The sequence below is a fragment of the Lissotriton vulgaris genome, chromosome 5, assembly GCF_964263255.1.
Source record: "Lissotriton vulgaris chromosome 5, aLisVul1.2, whole genome shotgun sequence".
Classification (NCBI taxonomy): domain Eukaryota; kingdom Metazoa; phylum Chordata; class Amphibia; order Caudata; family Salamandridae; genus Lissotriton; species Lissotriton vulgaris.
In genome coordinates this window covers 216,740,326-216,765,125 of record NC_141693.1, presented here as the reverse complement: position 1 = coordinate 216,765,125, position 24,800 = coordinate 216,740,326, and the positions used below count along the sequence as shown (strand labels likewise).

The following is a 24,800-nucleotide window of genomic DNA, read 5'->3' as shown; positions in this document are numbered from 1 at the left end:
AAAAATGTGAATGAAAAAACAGACCATTGGGTGAAAAGATCTTGCTGAAAACCTCATCAAACTCAATATTTTTTATTTATTTAGTGTTTTTCTAAAGCGCTTCTTCACCATGTGGTGGGAGAGCACTTTACAATTTAATTGACACATAAGCAAACAAGTAAATAGGAAATTGTAAGAAGGGGAAGAGAAGCAGGCAGAACAAGGAAATGGAGGTTGGAAAAGAGAGAAGGAGGGGATCAGAGATAATGAGAAAAGGAGAGGGCTGAGCGGGAGAACAAGGAAAATACAGCAAAGCATGGATTCACGGTGGTCAGAAAAATAAACCTGAGCCCCAAACCAAGGAGAACTGAAGTAAATGCGGACATTAGACCATCGGATCTTAGTTGCTGAAGACTAAATTAGGACTTGATTCACCAAGGTAAAGGCTTGCATGGGTGAACCTTTAGAGCGTTCAAAAAGTATAGGATATTGACGGTAATTGCTGCTGTAGAGGGAGAGAGTTCCAGGAGGACTTGGCAGGACTGGAGAAGAATTGTTTTAGAGCTTGGAAACTAAAACAAATGTCATGCTACCATCACAAGCAAATTCTTGCTCCTGGCAAGTTTCATTCCACTGGAAATGATGAAGATTGGTCCACCAGTGCGAAGTGCTTTGATTGTGCGACAGCAGATTTTTAGCTTTATACTTGCTACTAAACAAAGCCAGTTCAAGTTACTTAGAATAGTTGTAATGTGATCCGATTTATCTTTCTCTGTAAATAGACCAGCAATGGAGTTCAGCATGGCTGTGAGAGTGAGCAGAGAGTTCTCTTGAAAGATGGCATTTCCTGCACCGATTCTGGAGATAAGACCATGGCCGGCGTTCCTCAGCTAGTTATTGGTGACAAATAATTTTATTCTATTTGATTGATGAAGATAGTAATTGACAGACTGGACTAGTTTGTTCATGAGGTGCCATTAATACCTTGCACTCAATGCAAAGCCAAGCAGATTGACAGAAACTATGGGTGCGGTTATAAAGCTAAGATCTACTAATTTGATGGTCAATTTGTGTCGATGTTGGGCTTTGAAAAAAAATAATTGGGGGTGTGACCAGGATAGCATATTAAGCAGATGTGTTCTGGGGTTCCTGCGCTCCAGCCTGGACGAGCCAGCTAGCCACTGTAGTGCCCAGACGCAGTTGTGCATCGAGTTGGGTGCCAGGGGCGCTGAGAGGTCCTCTGGATCCGGGAGGACTCAGGGATTTGTTCATAGCTTTTGGTTGGAGCCACCGTGATTAAGAGTCCTGCGTCGAGTTGGGATCTGCGTTGTAGAGGCACAAGAACCTGAACTGTCTCATCTCTATTTGAAGGTGAATATAGACTCACCAGCATGTGCAAAAGCACACTGGCCCTCATAATTTTTCACTTCCACTCAGCAGGTTCTTTGTTGGGCTGGACAATAGTCCCTGGTTTCCTTTTCTGGTAAACTTATTTCTCTCACCCTCTCACAGTAGAGCTGTATTTTCATCCTCCGCCCCAACTTTGTTCAATTAAATAATGACGTGCAGCCATGTGTTTTCTGGTTTTGATTATTTAAGAATTATTTGAACTCCAATTTGGTAGCTCCTCAATTTAGTACCATTTTGTGACTTGCTCATTTCTTTCTTCTACCGAATGATTCCCTCTAAAATTGATCTTCTTGTCGAGATGATCACCCCCAAGCTTGACAATGTGGTTGAAACGTTGAAAAGTCCAGACACACTGTCCCACATTTTTTTATTTCCATAATGCTTCTATTGGTTGCTTTTGTTACCATTTTTTTAAATTAATTCTTATAATTAAATCTCACTGCCCACTGTTAAAGTGGTCACTGTCCTTCCTATACTACTGTTTAACAGTGATTCGCCATTCACCTTGTTAAATATATATACGCTTTTGTTCGCCGACATTACGCTGTTAGTATCCAAATCACTGCTTGCTATTTTGCACTTAGTGAACATTAAGCGCTCCTGAGGCGGAAGCCGGGAGTTAGGCATTCCCCTTTGGTTTTAATCTTTTTTTAAAAAAAAGCACTATCGCACTTTAGATCTAAAAATTGTGTTGGCAAACGAAACTACGTTTTAAATTGTTCCTTGCTCTCACGCTGTCTGGGACAGCCGGGCGCTTACTCACACCTTATTGTCACACACCGGGGGCCGATTTCAGGGCCTTTTCGGTGGAATTACAGGCTTGCAAAGGGCGACGACTTTGGCCGCCATTGCACGAGAAATAGCACGGTCAGCGCTCTAGCGGTCGGGCGAATCACAGCCCGGGCGTATAAGAGCAGCTGACTTGCCAGGGATTCTTCTTGCTATTTTGCACTTAGTGAACATTAAGCGCTCCTGAGGCGGAAGCCGGGAGTTAGGCATTCCCCTTTGGTTTTAATCTTTTTAAAAAAAAAAGCACTATCGCACTTTAGATCTAAAAATTGTGTTGGTAAACAAAACTACGTTTTAAATTGTTCCTTGCTCTCACGCTGTCTGGGACAGCCGGGCGCTTACTCACACCTTATTGTCACACACCGGGGGCCGATTTCAGGGCCTTTTCGGTGGAATTACAGGCTTGCAAAGGGCGACGACTTTGGCCGCCATTGCACGAGAAATAGCACGGTCAGCGCTCTAGCGGTCGGGCGAATCACAGCCCGGCGTTACCTAATGACGTCTGTTTTCCGTCCGCGCAGCGGGCGGGCGCAGCGGGCGCGCCGATGGCGCACCGGAGGCGCGCCAGAGGCAAGCCCGTCTGGGCCCGTCCGGGCCAGAACGGGCCTAGTGCCAGCCACTATGCCCGTGTCTCCCCTTAGTCCCACAAAGCTCTCTAGGGAGGAACTTCTATCAATACGACTCCCTAGCAACCCTGGATGTCCCCTTCGGGTCGGCTCAAGCCTCCCTTTCTGCCGATGCCCTGCCTGTCCGGTCCCCATCAGCGGGGAGACGGATGGTAAGAAGGCGGGTAGTATATTGCAGATGGCACTTCTTAACTGCAGATCGCTGCCGAAGCATGCGGTCGAGATCAACCTGCTGTTAGAAGATAGCAACATTGACCTGCTCTTCCTGACGGAGACTTGGTTAACCCCTCATTCAGACTTTGATATTGTCTCTGCGCTACCCAGTGGTTTTAATATTCAGTGTCTGAATAGGGATAAAGGCAAGGGGGGGGGGACTCGCCATAATCCACCGGGAGTCTCTAACCTGCAGACTGCAGGAGGGTGGAATCTCAGACGCTGAAAGCGCCAGCTTTAACATTCAGCTTTCACCCACTCACTCCCTGTCAGGTCTCCTCATCTATAGACCCCCAGGGAGCCTAAAACACTTCCCTGATTCCCTTCTAGAAATTACCTTATCAGCTGCCGCTCAAGCCCCGAATTTTCTGATCTTGGGCGATTTGAATTTACATTTCGACGACCCCAAGGATAATTCTGCTGTTGAATTGATTACCAACCTCAATTCCTTTGACCTGGAACTGGCAAATAAGGAAGCCACCCACAACAAAGGTCATTTGCTGGATCCGATCTTCTCCAACATCCCCCAGCTCGCAGCCAAACCCCCGCTGCCCCTATTATGGTCAGACCACTTCTTAGTACCTTTTTCATGGGAATTTTACCATGATAAAACCAAAGTCTCCTGCCCTCGCACACTTCAAAGGCCATGGCCAAGGCTGTCAGTAGAGAATTTGACAACTGCTCTCGAACAATCGACACCCCTCGCAGAATCCGACGTCCTACAGGCAGATACAAATTTTCAAGACTGGCTCACCAAGTCCCTGGATTCGGTTCTGCCTCTTAAATTTTGCACTAAAAAGAGCAATACTTTTAAATCCCCCTGGTTCTCGACTGAACTAAGAGAACTCAGAAAAGTTTGTAAGAGAGCGGAGCGCGCATGGCGGAAAGACTGGGCACCTACTAACAAAGCTGCATATAAAGCTGCCCTAAAACTCTACAAATTAGCACGGCAAAAATCCAAAGCTGCCTTTTTTGAAGAAAAAATTCGTCTTTCCTCTAACTCTGCCAGAGAAACATTTAAAATTGTCAACCAGCTCCTTAAAGTCCCAGCCCCCACTCTGGTCCATAATGACCCGGTACTGAAATGCAATCAGTTAGCAGAATTCTTTGACACCAAAATTCGGAAAATCCTAGACAGCCTTCCTCGATCTTCTACCACTGGACCTATCGAGATCCCTTCTCCTGATCCTGCTTGCCCTCAACTTGAGGCTTTCAGTCTTATATCCAAGGAAGATTTTTGTAACATCTTTTCCACTATTAAGAGCGGCTCTCCCTCAGACCCAGTCCCGATGCACATTTTAAAACAAACTCTGAACACCATTGCCCCTGTAGCCACTGAGCTACTCAATACGTCACTATCCTCGGGCATAGTGCCCCCGAGCTGGAAACAGGCCAGAGTCAAAACGCTTTTAAAGAAACCGGGTTTAGACACCTCTGATCTGGCCAACTTTCGCCCAATCTCGCTCCTACCTGGATTGAGCAAAGTGGCCGAAAAAGTGGTGAACAAGCAGATTTCAGAGTACTTAGAGTCTAATCACCTCCTCAGTGATTCTCAGACTGGCTTTCGCCCGGGTCAGGGCACAGACACCGCCCTTCTGGCGGTGACTGAAGAGGTAAGATGCATCTTGGATTCAGGGGGATCAGTAGCTCTGATCCTCCTGGATCTAAGCGCTGCATTCGATACTGTAGATCATGCAGTCCTGGCCCAACGTTTGGCCCTGCTGGGCATTACAGGATCAGCCCTCAACTGGTTGCAGTCTTACCAGGAGGAGAGATCCTTCAGGATCTGGTAAAACGGGTCCATGTCTAAGGCCTTCCCTCTCCAGTGTGGGGTGCCGCAGGGCTCCTCCCTCAGCCCCACACTGTTTAATGTCTACATGGCCCCGTTAGAGAAGGTAGTAGCCCCATTCGGGATTAAAGCCATTAGCTACGCAGACGACACCCAGCTTGTCGTCTCGTTGACACAACACGGGGACTGCCCGGTCGACCTCCCGGATTGTCTCACAGCCATTTCCTCCTGGATGTCTAGCTCGAAACTCAAGCTAAATGGATCTAAGACTGAGATCATGGTCTTAGGCAATCAATTCACCTCTCTGCCCCCTGAGCATCCCCTAACTCTGCCTCTCGCTTGAGTTCATCAGGTTCAGATTAGGATCAGCGCTGGGACGCTCCAGGGCAGCCATGCGCTCTATAAGTCCAAAATCAAATCAAATCACCAGGAGGGTGCCAGTCACTCCTAAATTGCTTCAAGGACTTCTGTGACATGCATATATTAGAGGTTAATACATCAAAGACAAAGCCTCTAATGATTAACCCCCACAAAGTTATAGAGGAAAATTTTCCCAGGGGGGTGTTCCACTGGAAAGGGTTAGTACCTTCGACTACCTGGGCATCACACTATCAGAAGATATGTCTCTGAATCCCCACGTGACAAAGTCAGCCCTGAACCATAGGCAAATAGTAGGGGTGAACAACCGGGTTTTAGAGCCCAGCAGCGCCAGGGAAAACGCTCGAAGTCTTCGGATTCCCCTGCCTCGGCAAACAGAGACACGGGACACTTCTTGATGACGTCAAAGACCAAAGTTTATTGGCTGCAACCAGGAACAGAGATCTACGAAGCACAACACGGGTGGTTCGCTAGAGACTGCACAATTTAAATGAGCGGAGCATGGTCTTTTATGCCAAAAATCACATTCCAAAGTAGCATCGGTTACACACATACTGGCCAATGGCGATGTGACATTTCAAAAGTAGCGCATGACGACGATTCCATTTTCCGTTGTCCAGCCCACCAGAAATGACCAAGCAAATTCCAACTTTCCTGTTCGATCAGGCCGGACAAACCCATCATAAAACCTTAACCCAAATCAGTGATTTAAGCCATAAAGGAAGGAGCAGAAACAGATTGGAAGCAAGATAGAAAGTTGGGTGCAGTGTACTATAAACTTCGGCATGTCCTGCTCTTTGATCTTTATCTGACCAGCTGTTTAACAAGGAACTGGCTCAGCGAGGTCAGCTTTGGGCAAGGGAGTCAGTTTGGCCAGGTCACTCAGAAGTCAGCTAAGGTGTACGTGTCTCAAGGACTCGCTTGGCCGCAGTCATCGGCCTATGTGAGGGCAACAACACAAAATGGCTGCCGCACATAAAATGGAACCCGAGGGTTCAGACGAAATCCCTGAATACGTAGTGTTCTCATTGATCGATTAATGCAAAAACACTCGTACACACCGCACTCATGATTTGCGGTCCGTTGACACCAAAATCGTCTATTTCCGACGACCTTTATTGAACGGGTTCGGAACCACCGAACCTCAGACCCTCAAACTACGGAACTACAGGGGCCCTGGGTAAAGAACATAGCACCTCATTTAGTAAACTAGTTGCAGACGCTGTTCAGAACTACGAGTCAAAAGCAATAAGCTCAGCCCTCTATCTAGCCGCATTTTGGGGCTTCGTAAGGATGGATGACATCTCTCTGTCTGAGAACAAGTTTCTGAGGTGCTTGGTCTCGCTGCTCCAGAGCACGCCACACTGCACGTTAAGGCTGGATTGGGGCAGGGCTTCCATTATTGATAAGGTTAAGCTATGCCTGTTATTTTTTGGCTGTGCATTAGGCCCACTCCCAAGCTGCTCCCGTATGGCAATGCCCTTATGGAAGTTAGTGCACTAGATACATTTGATAAGATAAGCTGGATATGAAATGTGAAACGCCTAATGACTGCAATTGGACTAGAGGGTCACTGGGAAGTCAGGGACCCGGCACTGCTCCCGAGTAAAGAGTGTGTTAAAATGCGTACGGGGACTGGGTAGAACAGGCTTCACTTATCAATTCGTCATGGGAATGTTTAACAGTGGAGTTCTTGGATTTTAAACTGACTAGCTCTCTAGAATGCTATTTAGATATTATCCAGTCACCGCTAGATAGGAAACTTTATATGCAGTTCAGGTTTGGTGCTCTCCCCTTGAACTCACTTACTTGCATCTGACACCACTCTCCTACCACTTCCCAGTTCTCTTCCAGCTGCACCTCAATGATGGAGACATCTGCCCATGTATTTTTTGCTTGTCCGGCGTACTCACTCCCGAGAGCCAAATGGCGAAATCAATATGTGAGCAGTTGTGTGCACTTATCCATGGCGAAGCTCTCTGTATCCTTAGATCGGACCCAAGACCAGTGATTGCTTGTTCAGTAGAAAAGTTCTTGGTACACGTGGGCAATTAAGAGGAAACTGCTGAAGTTGTGAAGAAGGCTTTCTTCCTTATGTCTGTTTTAATTTGTTTTAATCCGATAGTTAGCTCATATTTTATCGATTAGCATATAAAGGTTTATATTGTAGCGCACCCTGAGAACTCAGGCAGCATTTTTCATTGCAACACAGATTAATACCTGACGGATGATCTTATCCAATTCATGTCTATTTTTAGCTGTTTCTTGTATTTATATGGGCTGTATTTCACTGTGCACTTTTATGGTCTGACGACCGAAATATATATATATATATATATATATATATATATATATATTTATATATATATATATATAGATATATAGATATATAGATATATCTATATATATATATATATATCTATATATATATATATATATATATCTTACAAATTCACTGGGAAAAACCAAGAGCTCCGATTTCACTCGTACAAAACCATTGAAATTCGCCTGTTCTAGTTACCTGAACTAACTGTAATTTAAGCCCCGCAATGTGCTGCTTATGACCTTGCATATTACATCACTCATGACATGGTCTGTGACATCACTGTTGACCTCATCCACAGAACCACTCACACCCCAATACAACCTCTCATACACCCACCCACATAGCCACCCACAGAACCACTCACACACCTGTACAAGTACTCACACAACCACTCCTTCATTCAAGAGTGTTCTAGCTCTGAGGCTACCTGTACCATGAGAACTAGCAAGTAGGCAACATCTGGCCAGTCAGAAGCTGCTACGGGGTCCTGACTTCTTCAGGACACGAGTAAAAGTGACTAGCCATTTCTCTCTTTTTCTATCTCTCTTGCACTTTCTCTCTCCCTCGCTCTTTCTCTCTCCCTCGCTCTTTCTCTCTCCCTTGATCTTCCTCCCTCTTCCTTCTTTCTCTCTCCTCTCTCTATCTTACTCCCATCCCTCTCTCTCTCTCTTCTTTCTCTTCTCTCTCCTCTCTCCCTCCCCTTTCCTACGGGTATCCCTGGGCATGTACACAAGCATTATTCAGGCACACCACTTCTCATGTATCCATATATTCCTAATCCACATCACTTAATATGAGAGAAATACACAGATTTATACATCTTGAGCTGGTAAGCAGTCTCCCTAATGAACAGCCGTTAAAAAGGCCTGTACCCCCTGACTATTAAGCTAATGCCACTAACTGTTAGTCTAGTTATATGGACGGTAGGTATCCATGGTGCCGGTAGTGCAATTTTGAGTGCATCTCTGTCACTCAGCCTTCTAGTACTCCTTTGGTGAACATGCACAACTTATAGGAGGGGACATATAACATAAATCTCCTGCACACAAAATACGCCAACCTGGTCACAATGAGAGAATTAGGAGCTGTATGCCACATGGCCACTGTGCTTGAGACTCTGGACCCTACAATCACATTTAATAGAAATACAGATCTCCTTCCTCCACATAAAATCTGATAATGGAAGAATATTCAGAACAAATAAAACGGGTAAGTGATGAGAGGGGGTTTGGCCACTACTAAAACACAGACCCAAAGTTTGATTTCCTAAAAGGTATAATATGTTCAGTAAGATGGCAGGTCACACATTTGAATTCTGCCAAGGTCACCTAAGCCACAAATCATTCCAAGGTTGGCACATGGATTGCATTAAAGTGGGTAATGTAAGCCAGTTGTTTACAGCAAATAGTGGCCAATTTTCAGTTGGGTTGTGCTTTATCCCTTTTGGGAAATATTGCCTATCTTGATAACCAGCATATCATGCGCAGATATGCATCTTGTGTCTCCATCTTTTTTTGACATGCATATTCCTCCCGCTCATGTGACAGGTTGAAGGTACCATTCACCTACCTAATCATTAACTTGATTACATTTATTTGTCAGTTATTTGAACAAAAACACAACCATCATGTATTCCAAAGCAGAGTCTTTTCTTTAGGGGTAATTTAACCATCTACATACAATAGTTATTGGAGATGGCGGACTCATCCCTAATATCCTTATCGCCTTAAGCAAAAATCATAGGTTGCTCTCACAAATAAGTGGCTAACACTGATGAAAAAAAGAGTGTCCAGAGACCTCTGAAACATCAAGACTTTTTGGTGCTGAAAAGTGTCATTTTGGAAAGAAAAGCTCTTTACTTGAAACCTGCAAGTCAATCCTGGACCAGCATCTCAGTCAAGATAGTCTTAAGTATTTAAGTGGAAGTTTAAAGCCAATTCTGTGTAATAGAACAGTAGAAGGTAATGGTGGAATATAGATACATTCATCCCTTTCCCTCGACTGATCCATTCTCTTGGCAAATCGAGACAGATGTTGCATGTAGTGTTGAGCCTAATGCCCATGTGATCAAATAAGTCTTCAATATTTGAGGCATCTAGTTTTTTTCCTCCATTTTTCTTGTTTTGATCAAAACCTGATCCTGCCACTATGTTAGAATAATAATTGTACCTTCGTCTGCTTCACTTTAATCTTGTTTTTTTCCTCGTCTACCATTTGTTTTACTTTAAGAACTGCGCTGCCAAGCTCCCTTCCTAGTAACTGTGATATGTTATTTTTTATAGTAATGAACACGGGCATGCGTCTATGGTGTGATTATTTATTCTATTTTTTGGCAACAAATGACTACTCCGCCAGAGCATAGATTTAGAGGGTACTGTTATGAGGCACTGATATTTAATGATGGCAAAAATATCCATACTTTTATTAGTTTGCAGCTTTAGTTTCCAAGTTAGTTAAACTTGTAAAATAGGTGGAATGAACTGCTGTTATGCGAAGTATTTTGTGTATCTCTAGTATTTCATTAGTGATTAAGTATCATTTAGCTTTCATTCGTGCTCATCAATTTATAAAATACGAACTCTGTGTTTTAAATATGTTTTAATGCATAAAAGTGACTTAGTTCAAACTTTAGAAATGTTATAAATCATACTACTGTTATCTTACGTTTTGACATCTTGCCATCATTTCTATTATTGTTTTGGATAAAAGCTGACTGGGATGGTGATTGGAGCTGCTGTGGCCTTGTGCCTTATAGGAATTATAATACTCGTCATCTACAGAAGATACAGACAGTCCAGTAAGTATTACGTTGAGTATATTTTTTGCTTCGTTTGAACTGTTATATACTGTGCTGATGAGTATACAGAATGTTCATGACTATCTGACTACACCCAGTAGGTCTGATTAGTAGGCTGTCTTCAAAAGCCAAAACATCTCAAAGATAACAATCTATTGATCACTTCCAAGATTACTTCCCTTGTTGTTGCTTCAGGTGACCATTTAGAATGTTCAGTCATTGTTTTGTAACCGAGCATTATATTGCTTAAAATAACATTATAATGTAATAATGTCACAAATAGTCTATGTGCACTTGTACCAAATACTATCATTTCACGTTCATTCTTGGTGGTAGAGAATCGTGAGTGCTCTGGCATTATATCTGGAAATCCCCAGGGCATGCGTGATTCAATTACTCTTAAGGCACCCCTCTCATGCCTGCTCCCTTCTCCAACCTACTTGTATTCTCCTTCTAATGATACCATTAAATAAGACATTTTATCCATCACTCCTGCATACTGAGTAAAGGCTATGTGGTTCTATTTTAGCTATATGTCTGAAAAGCAAACTTCTTTTCTGGCATGAAACTTTTGATGCTATGTAGCCTTGTTTTTCTGAACTTAGTTTTAAGAAAAGTAAAGGTACTTTTGGGCGGATACTGAAACTCCTTAGCTATACTTGAATTTTTGTTTTGAAGTGTTAAACTGACCTGACAAAACAGTTCATAGTAGAAACAATAGGAGTAACTCGTACACCCGCCGGGACCTGGGTAAAATTCGTATCTCACAACAATATCCCCAGGGGCATCATTAAGGGTCGTGATTTTGTCAATCATACAATGCGTGAACCAATGTATTGTAATCCTAAGTGAATTACAAAACAAGAGATGTGTCCACAGAAAATGCAAAAGATAGTAATTTAATCTAATAACATTTCATTAGTAGCAGCATCAGTTATTATTTATAAATGAAAATTGCCCAGTGTGCAACGTGGGGACACAGTGCTCATTAAGTTAGTGTTGACGGCTCAGAGTGCAACACATAAGGGTCAGAAACGGCGAAAAGTCATGATAGTGAGATATTGTGCATGAGTAGAAAAGAGTAGAAAATGTTTATGCATGCTCATTGCACAATGAATATTCGTTTTCAGCTGGAAAACTGCATTTCAGCATTCTTCTATTTTTCAGGTCATCATCAGGACAAAAAGAAGCGCAAAGAGGGAATTGATATCTTTTTGAACAGAAAGAAAAGCTAAAAGCAGCAAACTGTTTTTAAAACGACCTTGGTTTATATTGTAAAAGAAAAAGAATCCGTCATTAGAAGCTCAAAACAGGGGAGGCATATCTCAAGAACCTGTATGAGCTCCAGAAGGATACTGCAGGGAAAAAAGGACCGGGGAGGCGGGGATTAAAAAGATGGAAAATAGTGCGCAAGCAGTAACACACCAAGGTGAGAATTATTAATGCGCTTACTGGAAGTTTGCAGGAAAACAAAGCCTGTCAGGGTATGAAAGAAGAAGAGTTGGGTGCCGAAAAAATTAATAAATTATTGTAAAAAGGGAACAAAACACTGTTCATGGAGAGAGATGGACATTCAACGACCTACAGTGAATGGTGAGTCCGTGCAGAGATGAATTATGATACTTGCCTCACTAATTTGAATCTGGGTAAAGATCTGAAAGATCTTAATCAAAATGCTACCATTACATGGACTACTGCGGAGCAAAAAAAAAAAAACAAGTTAAAAGAGCCCAAACATGTAGGGAAGAATCCTCTAGCAAGAATAGTATTGCTCCCTGGAGCAGGACATGAACAAATCGTGGTGTGGATATGCCAAAGTCCTGATCCAAAATAAAAAAATGAAGGTTGACGTGGTGTACAGCATACATTGCGTCAAAGAACTAGAACGCTTTACTTATTATGTCAGGAATCGCCGATGTAGAAAAATAATCTGCAGTAAAAACAAGAGGCTAAGCCTAGCATGCTCAATCCCCAGAAGGAGTATAATTAAAGGAATATATTTGTTCTCCTTAATGCTCAGGAAGTATATTTCGTGGAACAGGGGCAAAACGCAGTAATTTCTCATTGACACAATTGAAAACGACAAAAGAAAAATGTAAGGAAAGCATAGAGTACAATGAAAAATTCAATGGGGACTGTGTGGAATTATTTGAAGGGAAATGGGAGGAGGAGTCAGTCAAACATTTCACCGAAATAAACCGATTATGGCATCAATAATTACAACAAAGGAAAATCCCTTGAAGACACCAATATAAAGAGTATACTTCAGCTACCCCATAGAGGTCCCCAAAAGCAACAGAGGGAAATTGAGCACCAAGGGTAAATGGCTGAAAGCGTCAATGGAACATTTTACACCAAAATAAATACATTGTGACATCCATCATTCCAATAAGGAAAGACTCTTGAGAAGAAATCAATACAAAGAATAAACTTCAGCTATCCCATACAAGTAGGGCTTACCAGCTAAAGAGTTTACGATGAGGAGTTGGATATCAGGGCTTCAAGTGAACCATGTTGACTGAATTGCGGCTGAGTATAACAGTGAGCAAGTCAGCATGTGGTGGTAAGATGACAGTTGTCACAGAAATTTTGAAGAGTATATAATCTTTATAGGGCAGTCATGCTGTTCCATTCATCCAGTGTGTTCAAACCATTATTGACCGTATAGCATTTAGTAATCCAGCCGCATTCACAACGTGATCTCAATTCAAAAATTGGTATTACAGGAAGTAATGCTACTTAAACAGAATTTTAAATATGTACCATATAATATATCTTCTAAAGAAAAAACAGGCTCTAAGTTGCATTACTTCCTGTCATACCATTTTTTCAAAGGTTAAAAATGTTAACCTTTGAAAAGCTAGTATTACAGAAAGTAGTGCAACTTCGAAAGAATTTTGAATATGTACCGTATAATCTATCATATGCAGAAAAATAGACTCTGTTTTCCCTGAAATTGATCAATGAACTTAATCATCAAGCCACTGACAAGGGTGTGACATTGTTCTTATTGACCAAGATAAATATGAGACTGAAATTATGCTTCAGCTCACTAATACCGATCACTATTGCCAATTCTATAAAGACCCCCCTGAACAAATACAGAGACACACCAGAAGGGTTACCAAAGCAGCCTTGGGTAAGCAGATCATCTCCAAAAAGGGCTAACTATTCCTCAACACTGACAACCCTCGCACCCAAGTGACTATCTACTACTAAAGATCAATAAAGATGTGTTCAACTCTTCGGGCTGTCCCATTGTTTCAAGCTATGGTTCAGCCCTGGAACCATTTGGTAAATTCATAGATTTGATTATCAAGTACTTTGTATGGCCCACTCCTACTTTAGGGATAGTATGGACATGTATTTTGACCCTGACACAGATATCCTGGTGGGATTAGGTGTTGAATCATTGTACACAAGTATTTCACAAAGTGTGGGTAACAAGATCATCCAAAAGCTATTGGATATAAGATCATGTGTCCCCGCTGATTTCTTTATCAAACTCTTGGAAACTACAATCAATCAGAATTACTCTCTGTACTCTGACACATTGTATCCCCAAAGGAAGGGCATATCTAGGGGCACATCTTTCGTACCTAACGTTGCGATTTTTAATGTTGAGGACTTCAAGACCACCCTCGTTCTGACACCCAATAATCCCTTCTATAGCCAGATTCGGATATGGAAGAGGTATATTGAAGACATTTTAGTGATTTCGAGGGGAAGTGCTAAGTTCGAGGCATGTGGGCTGCTGAATTCATATCTGTGCATAGATCGCCGCCTAGTGTTGGGTCCGGATGATTGCACATTGTTGTCCTGGAAGAGTCTTCGAAGTATCATGAGATAGGTGGCTCCTCCCCTGGACTACAGTGCGCATGGGCATCGCCTCCATCCCCAGATTGTTTTTTTTCCGCCATTGGGTTCGGATGTGTGTCGGTTCCCTCTGCCGGAACCGATAGTTGTTACACTCTCTTTACTCGAGACCAAAAGGTCTTTAGGCTTGGCGCCGGTATCGTTTTCGTTCGGGTTTACTGTTTTCTTCAGCTCCGAACTCTCGCTGCCCTTCCGCGTGCTGTCGGCGCGGACGGGCCTACACGACGCTCCAGACATGGAACGGACTCCGTTTAAACGGTGCCCGGTGTGCAACCAGAAATACTCGCACCTCGACGTGCACCCAGTGTGCAACACTTGTCTGTCGCTGGACCATGACGAGGCCAGGTGTATGGCCTGCTCGAAGTTCCGGTGCAAGAAGACCCTCAAGATTCGTCGGGCTGCGAGACTCCAGGCCAAACTGTCTGCGCCCCCGCCGGAGGACATCTTCGAGGAAGACGTCGCGGCCGATGATGTCCAACAGGTTTCGGACTCTAGCCCTGCGTCCGAGGGGGATGCCTACGACGCAGGAGACGAGGAGTTTGACGAAGCCGGCGACGAGGTAGGGGACGACGATAAGGCCATTGCCACCGTGGGGGATAGCTCAGAGGAGGAGCATCCCCGGACTGACTCGGGGGCCGACCCCCTTCCTGCGGCCCAGGTCGAGGGATCGCCTTCGGGCCTTACCCAAGACCAAGTTATTAGTCCATCAGCCCCGCCTACAAGCCCGGCCACGGACATTTTGGAGGTGCCACACACATTTACAAAAACGAAAGTGAAGCCCTCGGGTTCAACGCCTCCGGTTTCGAAACCGAAAGTGAAAGCAGTGCTGAAGGCTCTAGAGGCGTCAAAAGCAAAGAAATTCAAAATGGCCGTCATGGACAGTCCCGCCAAGATGGCCGACCCAAAGGCCTCAGGGTCGGTGCCGAGGGCGAAGTCGTCCGACGCGGCTGCGTCGGCGCCGAAGATGGTCGAGGTCGATGACCCAAAGAAGGCTTCAAAGAAGGGTCACGGCGATCCCAAAGCTCTGGCTTCCCCGGCTCCGCCCGTCGGAGCCAAGGACGGTACCGCATCGACTCCGAAGAAGGTGCCTCTCGACGACACTACTCCCAAATCAGGGAAATCACAAGAGGCGGTCGCTCCCTCTCCAGCCCTTTCAAAGAAAGTCAACGAGTCCCTGCAGCGGATTCGGAAGGTCGCGGAGCTTCCCGACCCTGAAGCTGGCGGGTCGAAGCCCGCGCAGAAGCCGTCGAAGGCACAAGCGCCTATCCGCTTCACCCTGCCGCCGAAGTCGACGCCGAAGGCCTTCGCTTCGAAGCAGGTACCTGGGGGGCCCTCAAAGGAGGTGTCGACGCCCAAAGCGTCTCCGGTGGTGGCTAAGCCTCGGCTCCAGACGCTTGCGGAGGAAGAACGTCGTGAAGTCATCATCGACGCCAATACCGGAAAACTATCCCTCCTCAAAAGGAAAATCACCACGGAGCCGGTGTTAGAACACTATCGCATTCCTCTCAAGAATAAGAAGGACTCTGCGGGTACTCTAGCACCTTTGGCGCCGGCGTCTCCGGTTGACCTGCCGCATTCCCCGACTCACTCCAACGCGGGGGATGGCGACGAGGAGGAGGTCGAGTACAACTATCCGGCGTACTCTGAGCCGGAGGAGGAACATGAACCTTGGTCCGCCGGAGGCGACCCTGACGACCCGCAGTCGGGTCAGGAACCGCAACTCTTTGCGGCGAAGACTTCGCCAACGGAGGACTCTGCTGCCTTCAACGCGTTGATCGAGAGAGCTGCGGCTAACCACGATGTCGAGCTGCACTCCGATCCTGTGGATGTGGACTTTTTATTTGACACTTTCTCTGTGGCCGAAAAATCAATCAAAATTTTGCCAATGCTCAAGGGAGTGCCCAAGCACGCGCAAGAGGTCTTCAAGGAGCCTACTCGAGCACGTGTCATCAACCCACGCATTGATAAAAAATATAAGGCAGCGCCCTCGGATCCTACATATATCAAGGGACACTTGCCACTGGACTCTTTGGTGGTATCCAACGCTCGCAAGAGGGCGAACTCTCAGACGACTGGTGACGCTCCTCCCCCAGACAAAGAGTCAAAAATATTTGAGGCCTCAGGGAAAAGGATTGCTGCACAGGCAGCTAACATTTGGCGCATCTCGAACACGCAGGCCCTACTTGCACGCTACGATAGGGCTCATTATGACACCCTAGAAGCACTGCTGCAGCACTTGCCTGACCAGTACAAAGAGGCAGGGGAAATGCTAATTCAAGAGGGAAAGCTCATCACAAACGCTTCCATCAAGTGTGCGCTAGATGTGGCTGATACAGCCTCCAGGGCAATCAACACTAGTGTGTTGCTCAGAAGACATGCATGGCTTAGGATTTCAGGGTTTAAACCTGATATACAAACGACCATCCTGAACCAGACGGTTAATCCTGACCATTTGTTTGTCCCTGAGGTGGATGCGACGCTTGAGAAAATGAAAAAAGATACAGACACTGCTAAGTCTATGGGGGCCCTCCAGTCTCAGCAGTTTCGGGGTGGTTCCTTTCGCCGCTCCAATACCAGAGGCACCTCAAGGGGTCAGGCATCGCAATCCACCCAGTACTACAAGGGCAATACCCAAACCTCATACTCCAACAAGGGTAGAGGTGGCTACAGGGGCAACAACATCAAAGGCAGGGGACGTGGAAACAACAGCTCCAGGTCCACCGCCACAAACAAAGAGTGACGCCTTGTCACTGCCCCCCGGCCACACAACACCGGTCGGGGGGAGACTCCAGCAGTTCCTGCCCGCGTGGAAATCCATCACCACGGACAGGTGGGTCAAGTCTCTTATCCAGTACGGTTACTGTCTGGAACTTACTTCCACTCCACCAAACATACCTCCAAGAAGCCGTCCTATGTCCGGCGAGCACTTGCACTTGTTGCAGCAGGAAGTTCAGGTCATGCTGCAAAAAGGGGCAATAGAGCTCGTCCCACTGCAGGAAAGGGGTACAGGAGTTTACTCTCTGTACTTTCTAATCCCAAAAAAGGACGGATCCCTACGGCCCATCCTGGACCTCAGGCCCCTCAACTGGTACATTCTCTCGGAGCATTTCCATATGCTCACGTTGCAGCAGGTACTCCCTCTGCTCCAACAGGGGGACTTCCTGGCTACGTTGGATCTAAAAGATGCATACTTTCATATCCCCCTGCATCCTTCACACAGGAAGTATCTCAGATTCACGATCCAAGACCAGAACTACCAGTTCAGTGTTCTGCCGTTCGGGGTCACCACAGCGCCAAGGGTCTTTACAAAGTGCCTGGCGACTGTGGCCGCGCATCTGCGGCTCCAGAACATCCACGTTTACCCTTACCTGGACGACTGGCTCATTCAAGCAAGAACAGAACAACAGTGCGCCGACCACGTGTCCCGCACCATTCATCTCCTGCACGATCTGGGATTCTCTCTGAACTACCCGAAATCCCATCTCCAGCCCGCCCATGTACGACAGTATCTGGGCGCGACAATAAACACTCTGGCAGCCACTGCGCAGCCAACTTCAGTGAGAATCGCCAGTATCCAAACGCTGATCCAACGATTCAGACCTCAACACTCGCTTCCAGCGAAAGTGTTCATGCAGTTGATAGGCATGATGGCCTCCTGCATCTCCATTGTCCGGCACGCGAGACTACATATGCGTCCACTTCAGGAGTGCCTGGCACGTCAGTGGACTCAGGCTCATGGGCAACTGACAGACCTAGTGTTGGTGAGCGGTCGGGCATACAACTCTCTGCATTGGTGGACTCCACAGAACCTTTGCAAGGGCCGACCATTCCAAGAGCCTGTGCCACAGATTATCCTGACGACGGACGCTTCTCTCCAGGGGTGGGGAGCGCATGTACTCCACTACACAGTGCAGGGACTATGGACACTACAGCAAAGGAAGATGCACATCAATGTGTTGGAACTGATGGCAATCTTCATGGCCCTAAAGGCGTTCAAAGTACATCTGTGCAACAAGGTCGTGTTGATCCGGACGGACAACATGACAGCCATGTACTACATTCAGAAGCAGGGAGGCACACACTCTCCGCAGCTGTCTCATCTGGCTCAGAGCATGTGGAAGTGGGCCATTCAGAGGAACATCTTCCTCATGGCGGAGCATCTCCCGGGCAAGGACAACCAGATGGCGGACCTGCTCAGCAGGCACAGTCATCAAATGCACGAGTGGGAGATACATCCATCAGTACTCCAACCGTACTTCCAAAGGTGGGGTCATCCAGAGATAGACCTGTTCGCCACAAAGGAGAACGCAAAATGCCAAAGCTTCGCCGCCAGGTTCCCACACCCGCAATCACAGGGCAATGCGATGTGGATGAACTGGTCAGGCAGATTTGCGTACGCTTTTCCCCCAGCACCTCTGATACCGCTGGTGGCACGCAAGCTCAGGCAGCACTCGATGACTCTCATCCTGGTTGCTCCAACGTGGGCTCGCCAGCCGTGGTACACCACGTTTCTGGAACTCTCCGTGGTACCGCATCAAAGGCTTCATCTCACTCCCAGCCTTCTGACGCAGAGCCATGGCGACATTCAGCACCCAGATCCGCAACAGCTCAACCTGGCGATCTGGCTCCTGAAGTCCTAGAGTTTGGCTACCTCAATCTTCCTCCCGATTGCATGAACATCATTCGGGAGGCAAGGAAGCCCACTACTAGAGCTTGTTATGCGGCTAAATGGAAGAGATTTGTCATTTACTGTGTTAACCACAATATTGACCCGCTAGATGCTTCAATTCAGAACATCATTTGTTATCTGTTCCACCTCTATCAATGCAATTTGGCTTACTCTTCCATCCGCATTCACCTGTCTGCTATGGCAGCATACCTCCAGAACAGACAACACCTGTCACTTTTTAAGGTCCCTGCTATCAAGGCTTTTCTGGAAGGACTCAAGAGAGTCATTCCGCCAAGGACCCCACCAGCTCCGGAATGGAACCTCAATGTGGTTCTTACAAGACTGATGGGTCCTCCCTTCGAGCCACTGCACTCTTGTGAGCTTCAATTTCTGACTTGGAAGGTTGCTTTTTTAGTAGCAATTACATCGCTACGGAGGGTTAGCGAGTTGCAGGCGCTCACCATCCAGGAACCTTTCTTCCAAGTGCATGCTAACAGGGTTGTGCTCCGCACTAACCCTAAATTCGGGGGGCGTGGCCAAGCAGCATGGCCGACAGGACGTGAGCTCCTCCAGCTCCGTCCCGAAGACCGACTGAATCCTGCTGAAAATCCTGCCCAGGCTCTCCTGACTGCTGCACAGCGTGTGGGAGGGGTAGCGGTCACCCCGCCGGGACCCCGGTGACCCGAGGAACTGACCCGCGCCCGGCATTCTCCTGCGAGGATCTGGCCTGCCTGCTGCGGGGAGCGGAGCCGGCGCCTTCCCTCGCGCAACGCCGCGGCTTGGGCCGGCGCTCTTGGGCCGAGTGGCGGCTGTGGCGTGAAGTGACCCCCGGACGGAGCAAATCCTCTTCCGACCCCCTGCGACCTGGCAGGTGCTCCCGGTTTGCGAGCGGGGGTCGGGCATCGGCTGCACGGCGGTATCCCTACAGTGAGGTGAGGAGGGGGACGAGGAGGTGGAGGCGCCCTCCATTTTGCACTGCCATATCGCCCTGGAGAACGGAGGGCTTCCCCTGCAGCTGGGGATTGAGCGTCCAGTCATCGGGGCACCTCCGCCCGGAGGTGGAACCTGTGCACGCGGCTTGTCCTGGATCCCGTGTGAGGCGTGGGGGTACACATAGGAGGCTCCCGGATACTGGTGGGCCGGTCTGGGTCCGGCCCCGGTAGCAGTGCCCACGGTGTTTTGCAGCCCCGGTTCCTCCTCCCGCTGGCCCTTATCCTGCACTCGGGGGGGACTGTTGGACTCTCCCTGCTCCTAAACTCTGGTGGCCATCTCGGAGCGGACTTCTTGGGCCCGTGGACGACCTGCGCCCCTCCCCCACACGCCCGCCATCTTGAGACCGAGGCCGGGCAGCCCCTAGGAAATCGGTGGCGGCTGGGAACCGGGTGCCTCTGTGCGCCGCTCTGCCTGGTGCTGCTGGGGCCCTGGGGAGGTGCACGACAGGAGAGGGTGGTCGGACCCGTGCATTATCCTGTGCTGTTCACTGTTGGCTGGTCGGGCCCTGACTCCCAGTCCCCCAGAGGGGTTGGAAGAACGCGAGCGGCTCCTACGCCATCTTGCGTCCTGGATTGTTTGACCTGCCTGGAAGCCGATTCCTCCCTATCCCTCGAACGCTGTGGTGTGCGCCTGCCCTATTTTGGACTGTGTTGCTCCTGGGAGGCCCTCCCTGGCGGGGCGGGGGGTCCCCTGACAGTGGACATGGTGGGCCGTTCTGGACGTGGCCATAAGGCCGCCCAACCTAATACAATTGTGCAATACACTACCCCTCGCCTACAGCCACAGAGGATCACGCGCCAGACGGGCGCCGACGCTGGGGCCGGGGACCCGCCGGAGCCGTCCAGGGCGGAACTTCTCAAGGCTATACAGGGCTCGCACACTGCCCTGGAGCGCCAGATAGAGACGGTGTCCATTGATGTGAATCTCTTGCGGACGGACCTTCGCAAGGTGGCGGATAAAGTTTCGGATGCGGAGGGCAATATCACACAGCTGCAGGGGGAGGTCGCTGCCCTACAGAAGTCACTCTCCCAACTTACCTCTATTACCCGTGCTCTGGAGAGGCGCGCCGAGGACGCGGAAGGGAGGGCGCGTCGTAGCAACATACGGGTCCTGGGAGTACCGGAGCGCCTGGAGGCGGGGAATCCTGAGCGCTTCCTAGAGACTTGGATCCGTGAGCACCTGTGTCCGAGTGGCCTGTCCAGCGTCTTCATTGTGGAGCGGGCGCACAGAGCTCTGGTGCCTCCTCCGCGACCGGGAGAGGCCCCTAGAGCCCTCATTGCGAAAATCCTGAACTATAAGGACCGCGACTGCATCCTTAAGGCAGCGAGGGAGTCAGGGCCACACACGATTGAGAATAGCCGAATCTCCATTTATCCCGACTACACCCAGCAGGTACAAGAACAGAGGAAATCCTACCTGGGAGTCAAGCAAAAGCTACGAGACATGCAGCTTCAGTATATGCTTCTATACCCCGCCAAGCTCAAGGTGCTCTCCCAGGGCCGGGCACACTTCTTTGAGACTCCGACGGAGGTGTGGGAATGGCTTGAGATCAGAGGAGATGATCTCCCCCCGGGTGAGAGAGGAGGTTTGAGAGACACTTGGGGGACTCGGCCGCAGCGGAGGCGACGTGGCAGGAGAAATCGCCGTTCTGGATCTCGTGGACCTCCTGAGACTCGACCCACGGTGGGACCGGACGGGGCCATCCTAATGGACGATTCACCTGAGAGGACTGGCTCGAGCTCAACTGGGGAGGCCGCCCCTAATGACATTCTTGTACCAGATACTTTACAGGAGACGCCACTGGGCGCGGACTCTACGGCTCCGGTGGTTCCGGAGACTGCTTTACCGGCGCCGGAGCTGGAATGATTCTTGCCCTGCCTGCATTGCCTCCGCTGTGTGCCTGCCTTTGTTGTGTGGTTCCCGAAGGCCCTGCAACTCTTTCCGTTGTGACTTTTCTGTCTCGATGCTGGGGACATCTGGATACTGGTTGGTACCTTGCACTGGGCATTTGGGTTGTCTGGGCTCCGGGTGCTGGGAGGTGTGGGTGGCGGTTATCTTCCCACATTGCTAACTCGGCGGAGGAGATATGACCGGGTTCGTGTTATAGTTTTGTTGGGTCTTTCGGGGAGCTGGGAGGGTGGGTGGGGGGGGTTGCTTTGATGTGTTTGAGTGTGGGTGAAGTGTGTGGTATGGGGTGGCTGTGCACGTCCTGGCACTGGCATGGGGAGGGCGGGGTGGCGGTTTTGGTTGTTGCTATCCTATTGCTCGCGGGTGGGGGGGTTGAGGGGCTTACTGCAGAAGTTTTGAATGTTGGGATTGTTGGGGGGTGGGAAAGGGGATGTGACAACGATGACTTTGGCATACTGCGCATGTTGATTCCGATTGATGGGGTGCTGGTACTACGTGAAGCATCCCCAGAATTCTGTGTTGCGAGGGCCTACTGGAGTCGGCCGGGGTTGTGCTTGCGATGTGGCCCGATTGGGCGTGATTGTTGGTCATGGGATTTAAATTCTTAACATGGAATGTGCGTGGCTTGGGTACGTGCACTAAGAGACACAGGGTCCTTACCTTTCTCAAACGCCATGGGATTTCAGTTGCTTGTTTGCAGGAGACCCACCTAGATGAGGATGGTGCGCAGAGGCTGACCAGGAAGTGGCGAGGCCAGATCTTCCACTCCTCCTATTCTACATATGCTAGGGGGGTATTAATTTGGGTGGCCCCTGGGGTTCCCTGTGAGGTTCAATATATAGATGCGGATGTGGAAGGCAGGTACATATTGGCGAAACTCAGGCTGGACGATAAAGTCCTCCTGATCCTTAATACATACGCACCGAATGTCGATGACCCGGCCTTCTTCTCCCGGATGCAGGATCTGGTGGCCCCGAGCCTAGACGCACCCCTCCTTTGGTTCGGAGATTTCAACTGCGTGCTACATCATGAGCTAGACCGTCATCCGCCTAGGGTGGGCACTAAGCCCCGCATGACGGCGCGGCTGCGGGAAGTGATGCATAATATAGGGGCAGTGGATGTGTGGCGTACCTGCCACCCGACACAGAAGCTTTATACATGTTACACCCCGACTCATAATACACATAGCAGGCTGGACCGAGTGCTGGCGGCCAACCTCCCTTCCTATCTTACATTAACGGTTACGCACCAGGCCAGATACCTATCAGATCATGCTCCGGTCACGTGCATGGCACAGTGGCCTGATCGCACGGAGCGTCCGCGAACCTGGAGGCTGCCGTCTGACCTGCTTCAGGATCCAGTGGCCCGGGACCATGTGGCGTCGTCGCTCTCCGACTACCTTGAACTCAACTGGGCGGAAAGGGACTTGTCCTATTCCACCAAATGGGAAGCACTGAAAGCGGTCGTGCGTGGGGCGTGCATGGGTCTGTCGTATGGGGTCAGGAAACAACTGCTTGCTGACTTGCAGGCTGCGGAAGCTGAGCTTCTGCACACTCAAACCCGGTCTGATCCAGACGTGTCGGACCTGCGGGCGGAGGGACTTGCCTTGGCGTCGATTCACGACATACTCACGCGGCTCGATAAATTCACACTGGGCCAATATAGGCAGAGACTGCACCGCGAGGGGGATAAGTCTGGACGCTTATTGGCCTGGATACTTCGCCGTGAGTTCGCGGCCGAACGTATAGTGGCCCTGCGGACACCCAGTGGAGGAATGGCACACTCGGAGGCGGGTGTACTCGCGGTCTTGCGGGACCATTTGCGCTCGGTGTACGAGGTTGACCCATCCATTACTGAGGAGGGCTATCACTTATACCTTGAGGACCTCGGTCTGCAGACCTTGCCGGAGGCAGCAGCGAAGGATCTGGATGCCAAGATATCGTTGAGTGAGGTCGCCGCGGCAATAGCCGCCCTTCCCCGGGCCAAGACCCCTGGCGGGGATGGGTTCCCTGCGGAGTTTTATCAGGAGTTCGGGCATACCCTAGCCCCCCTCCTCCTACAGGTCTATAATGAGGCCTTGCGTGTGGGCGCCCTCCCGCCTACCTTGAACCAGGGTGAGGTATGCATGATTTTGAAGCCGGGCGGTGATAAAACAGACCCCACGGCCTACCGCCCTATCACCCTGATAAATTCAGACGCTAAAATCCTCACCAAGCTACTGGCCAATCGCCTTGCCCCGCACGTCGCCCAACTCGTCCACCAGGACCAGTGTGGTTTTGTTCCGGGGCGTAATACGGCAATGAATTTGCGTCGCCTAACTCACATTTTACATGAGGTCCGGGGGCGGGAGGTCCCCCATGTCTTGGTCTCCGTTGACCTGGCTAAAGCCTTCGATACAGTGCATTGGGGTTATCTGATGCATGTCCTATTGAAGATGGGATTTGGTCCGAGTTTTCGCGACTGGATCCGGGTGCTCTACGGAGCGCCCCGGGCCAGGGTGCGCCTGGGGTCGGCCCGCTCTGAGGAGTGGCCACTGGGGAGGGGTACTCGGCAGGGTTGCCCCCTGTCCCCCCTCCTATTCGCTCTCGCAATCGAGCCCCTGGCCGTATCTGCCCGCAGGGAACTGCATGACTGGGGTATTGTGGTGGGGGACACTACTAATGTCATCTCCCTCTACGCCGATGATGCACTATTCTACCTGACCTCCCCGCTGGAGGCTCTCCCCGCTTTACTGCGGCTTTTGGACCGCTTTGGCGCGGCCTCTGGGCTCCGCATGAATGTCAATAAGTCCCTGGTGTTCCCACTGACTCCTACTGTTCCCGATTTAGACGCAGATTCTCGCTACCTGGGCCTCCGGTGTGAACGCATGGCGTTCCGGTACCTGGGTATTCAGGTGGCCGCCTCCGACGACGCTCTCTTGACTCATAATATAGACAAAATACTCGCTGGCCTCCGGAAATCCATTGATTTTTGGAATACACTCCCGCTCTCCCTCATGGGGCGTCTGGCGGTTGCCAAGATGGTGATGCTCCCCAGAGTACTCTATG

General features: G+C 49.0%; 1 protein-coding gene across 1 annotated transcript in view; it reads left to right on the top strand.

Moving 5' to 3' along the window:
• PNPLA7 (patatin like domain 7, lysophospholipase) overlaps window positions 1-24,800 on the top strand; it is a 1,710,105-nt gene that overhangs the window by 198,997 nt on the left and 1,486,308 nt on the right. The window contains exon 4 of the mRNA XM_086921192.1: window positions 10,220-10,307. Coding sequence (XP_086777318.1) covers window positions 10,220-10,307 — 88 coding nt within the window. The remainder of the gene's footprint in view (window positions 1-10,219; window positions 10,308-24,800) is intronic.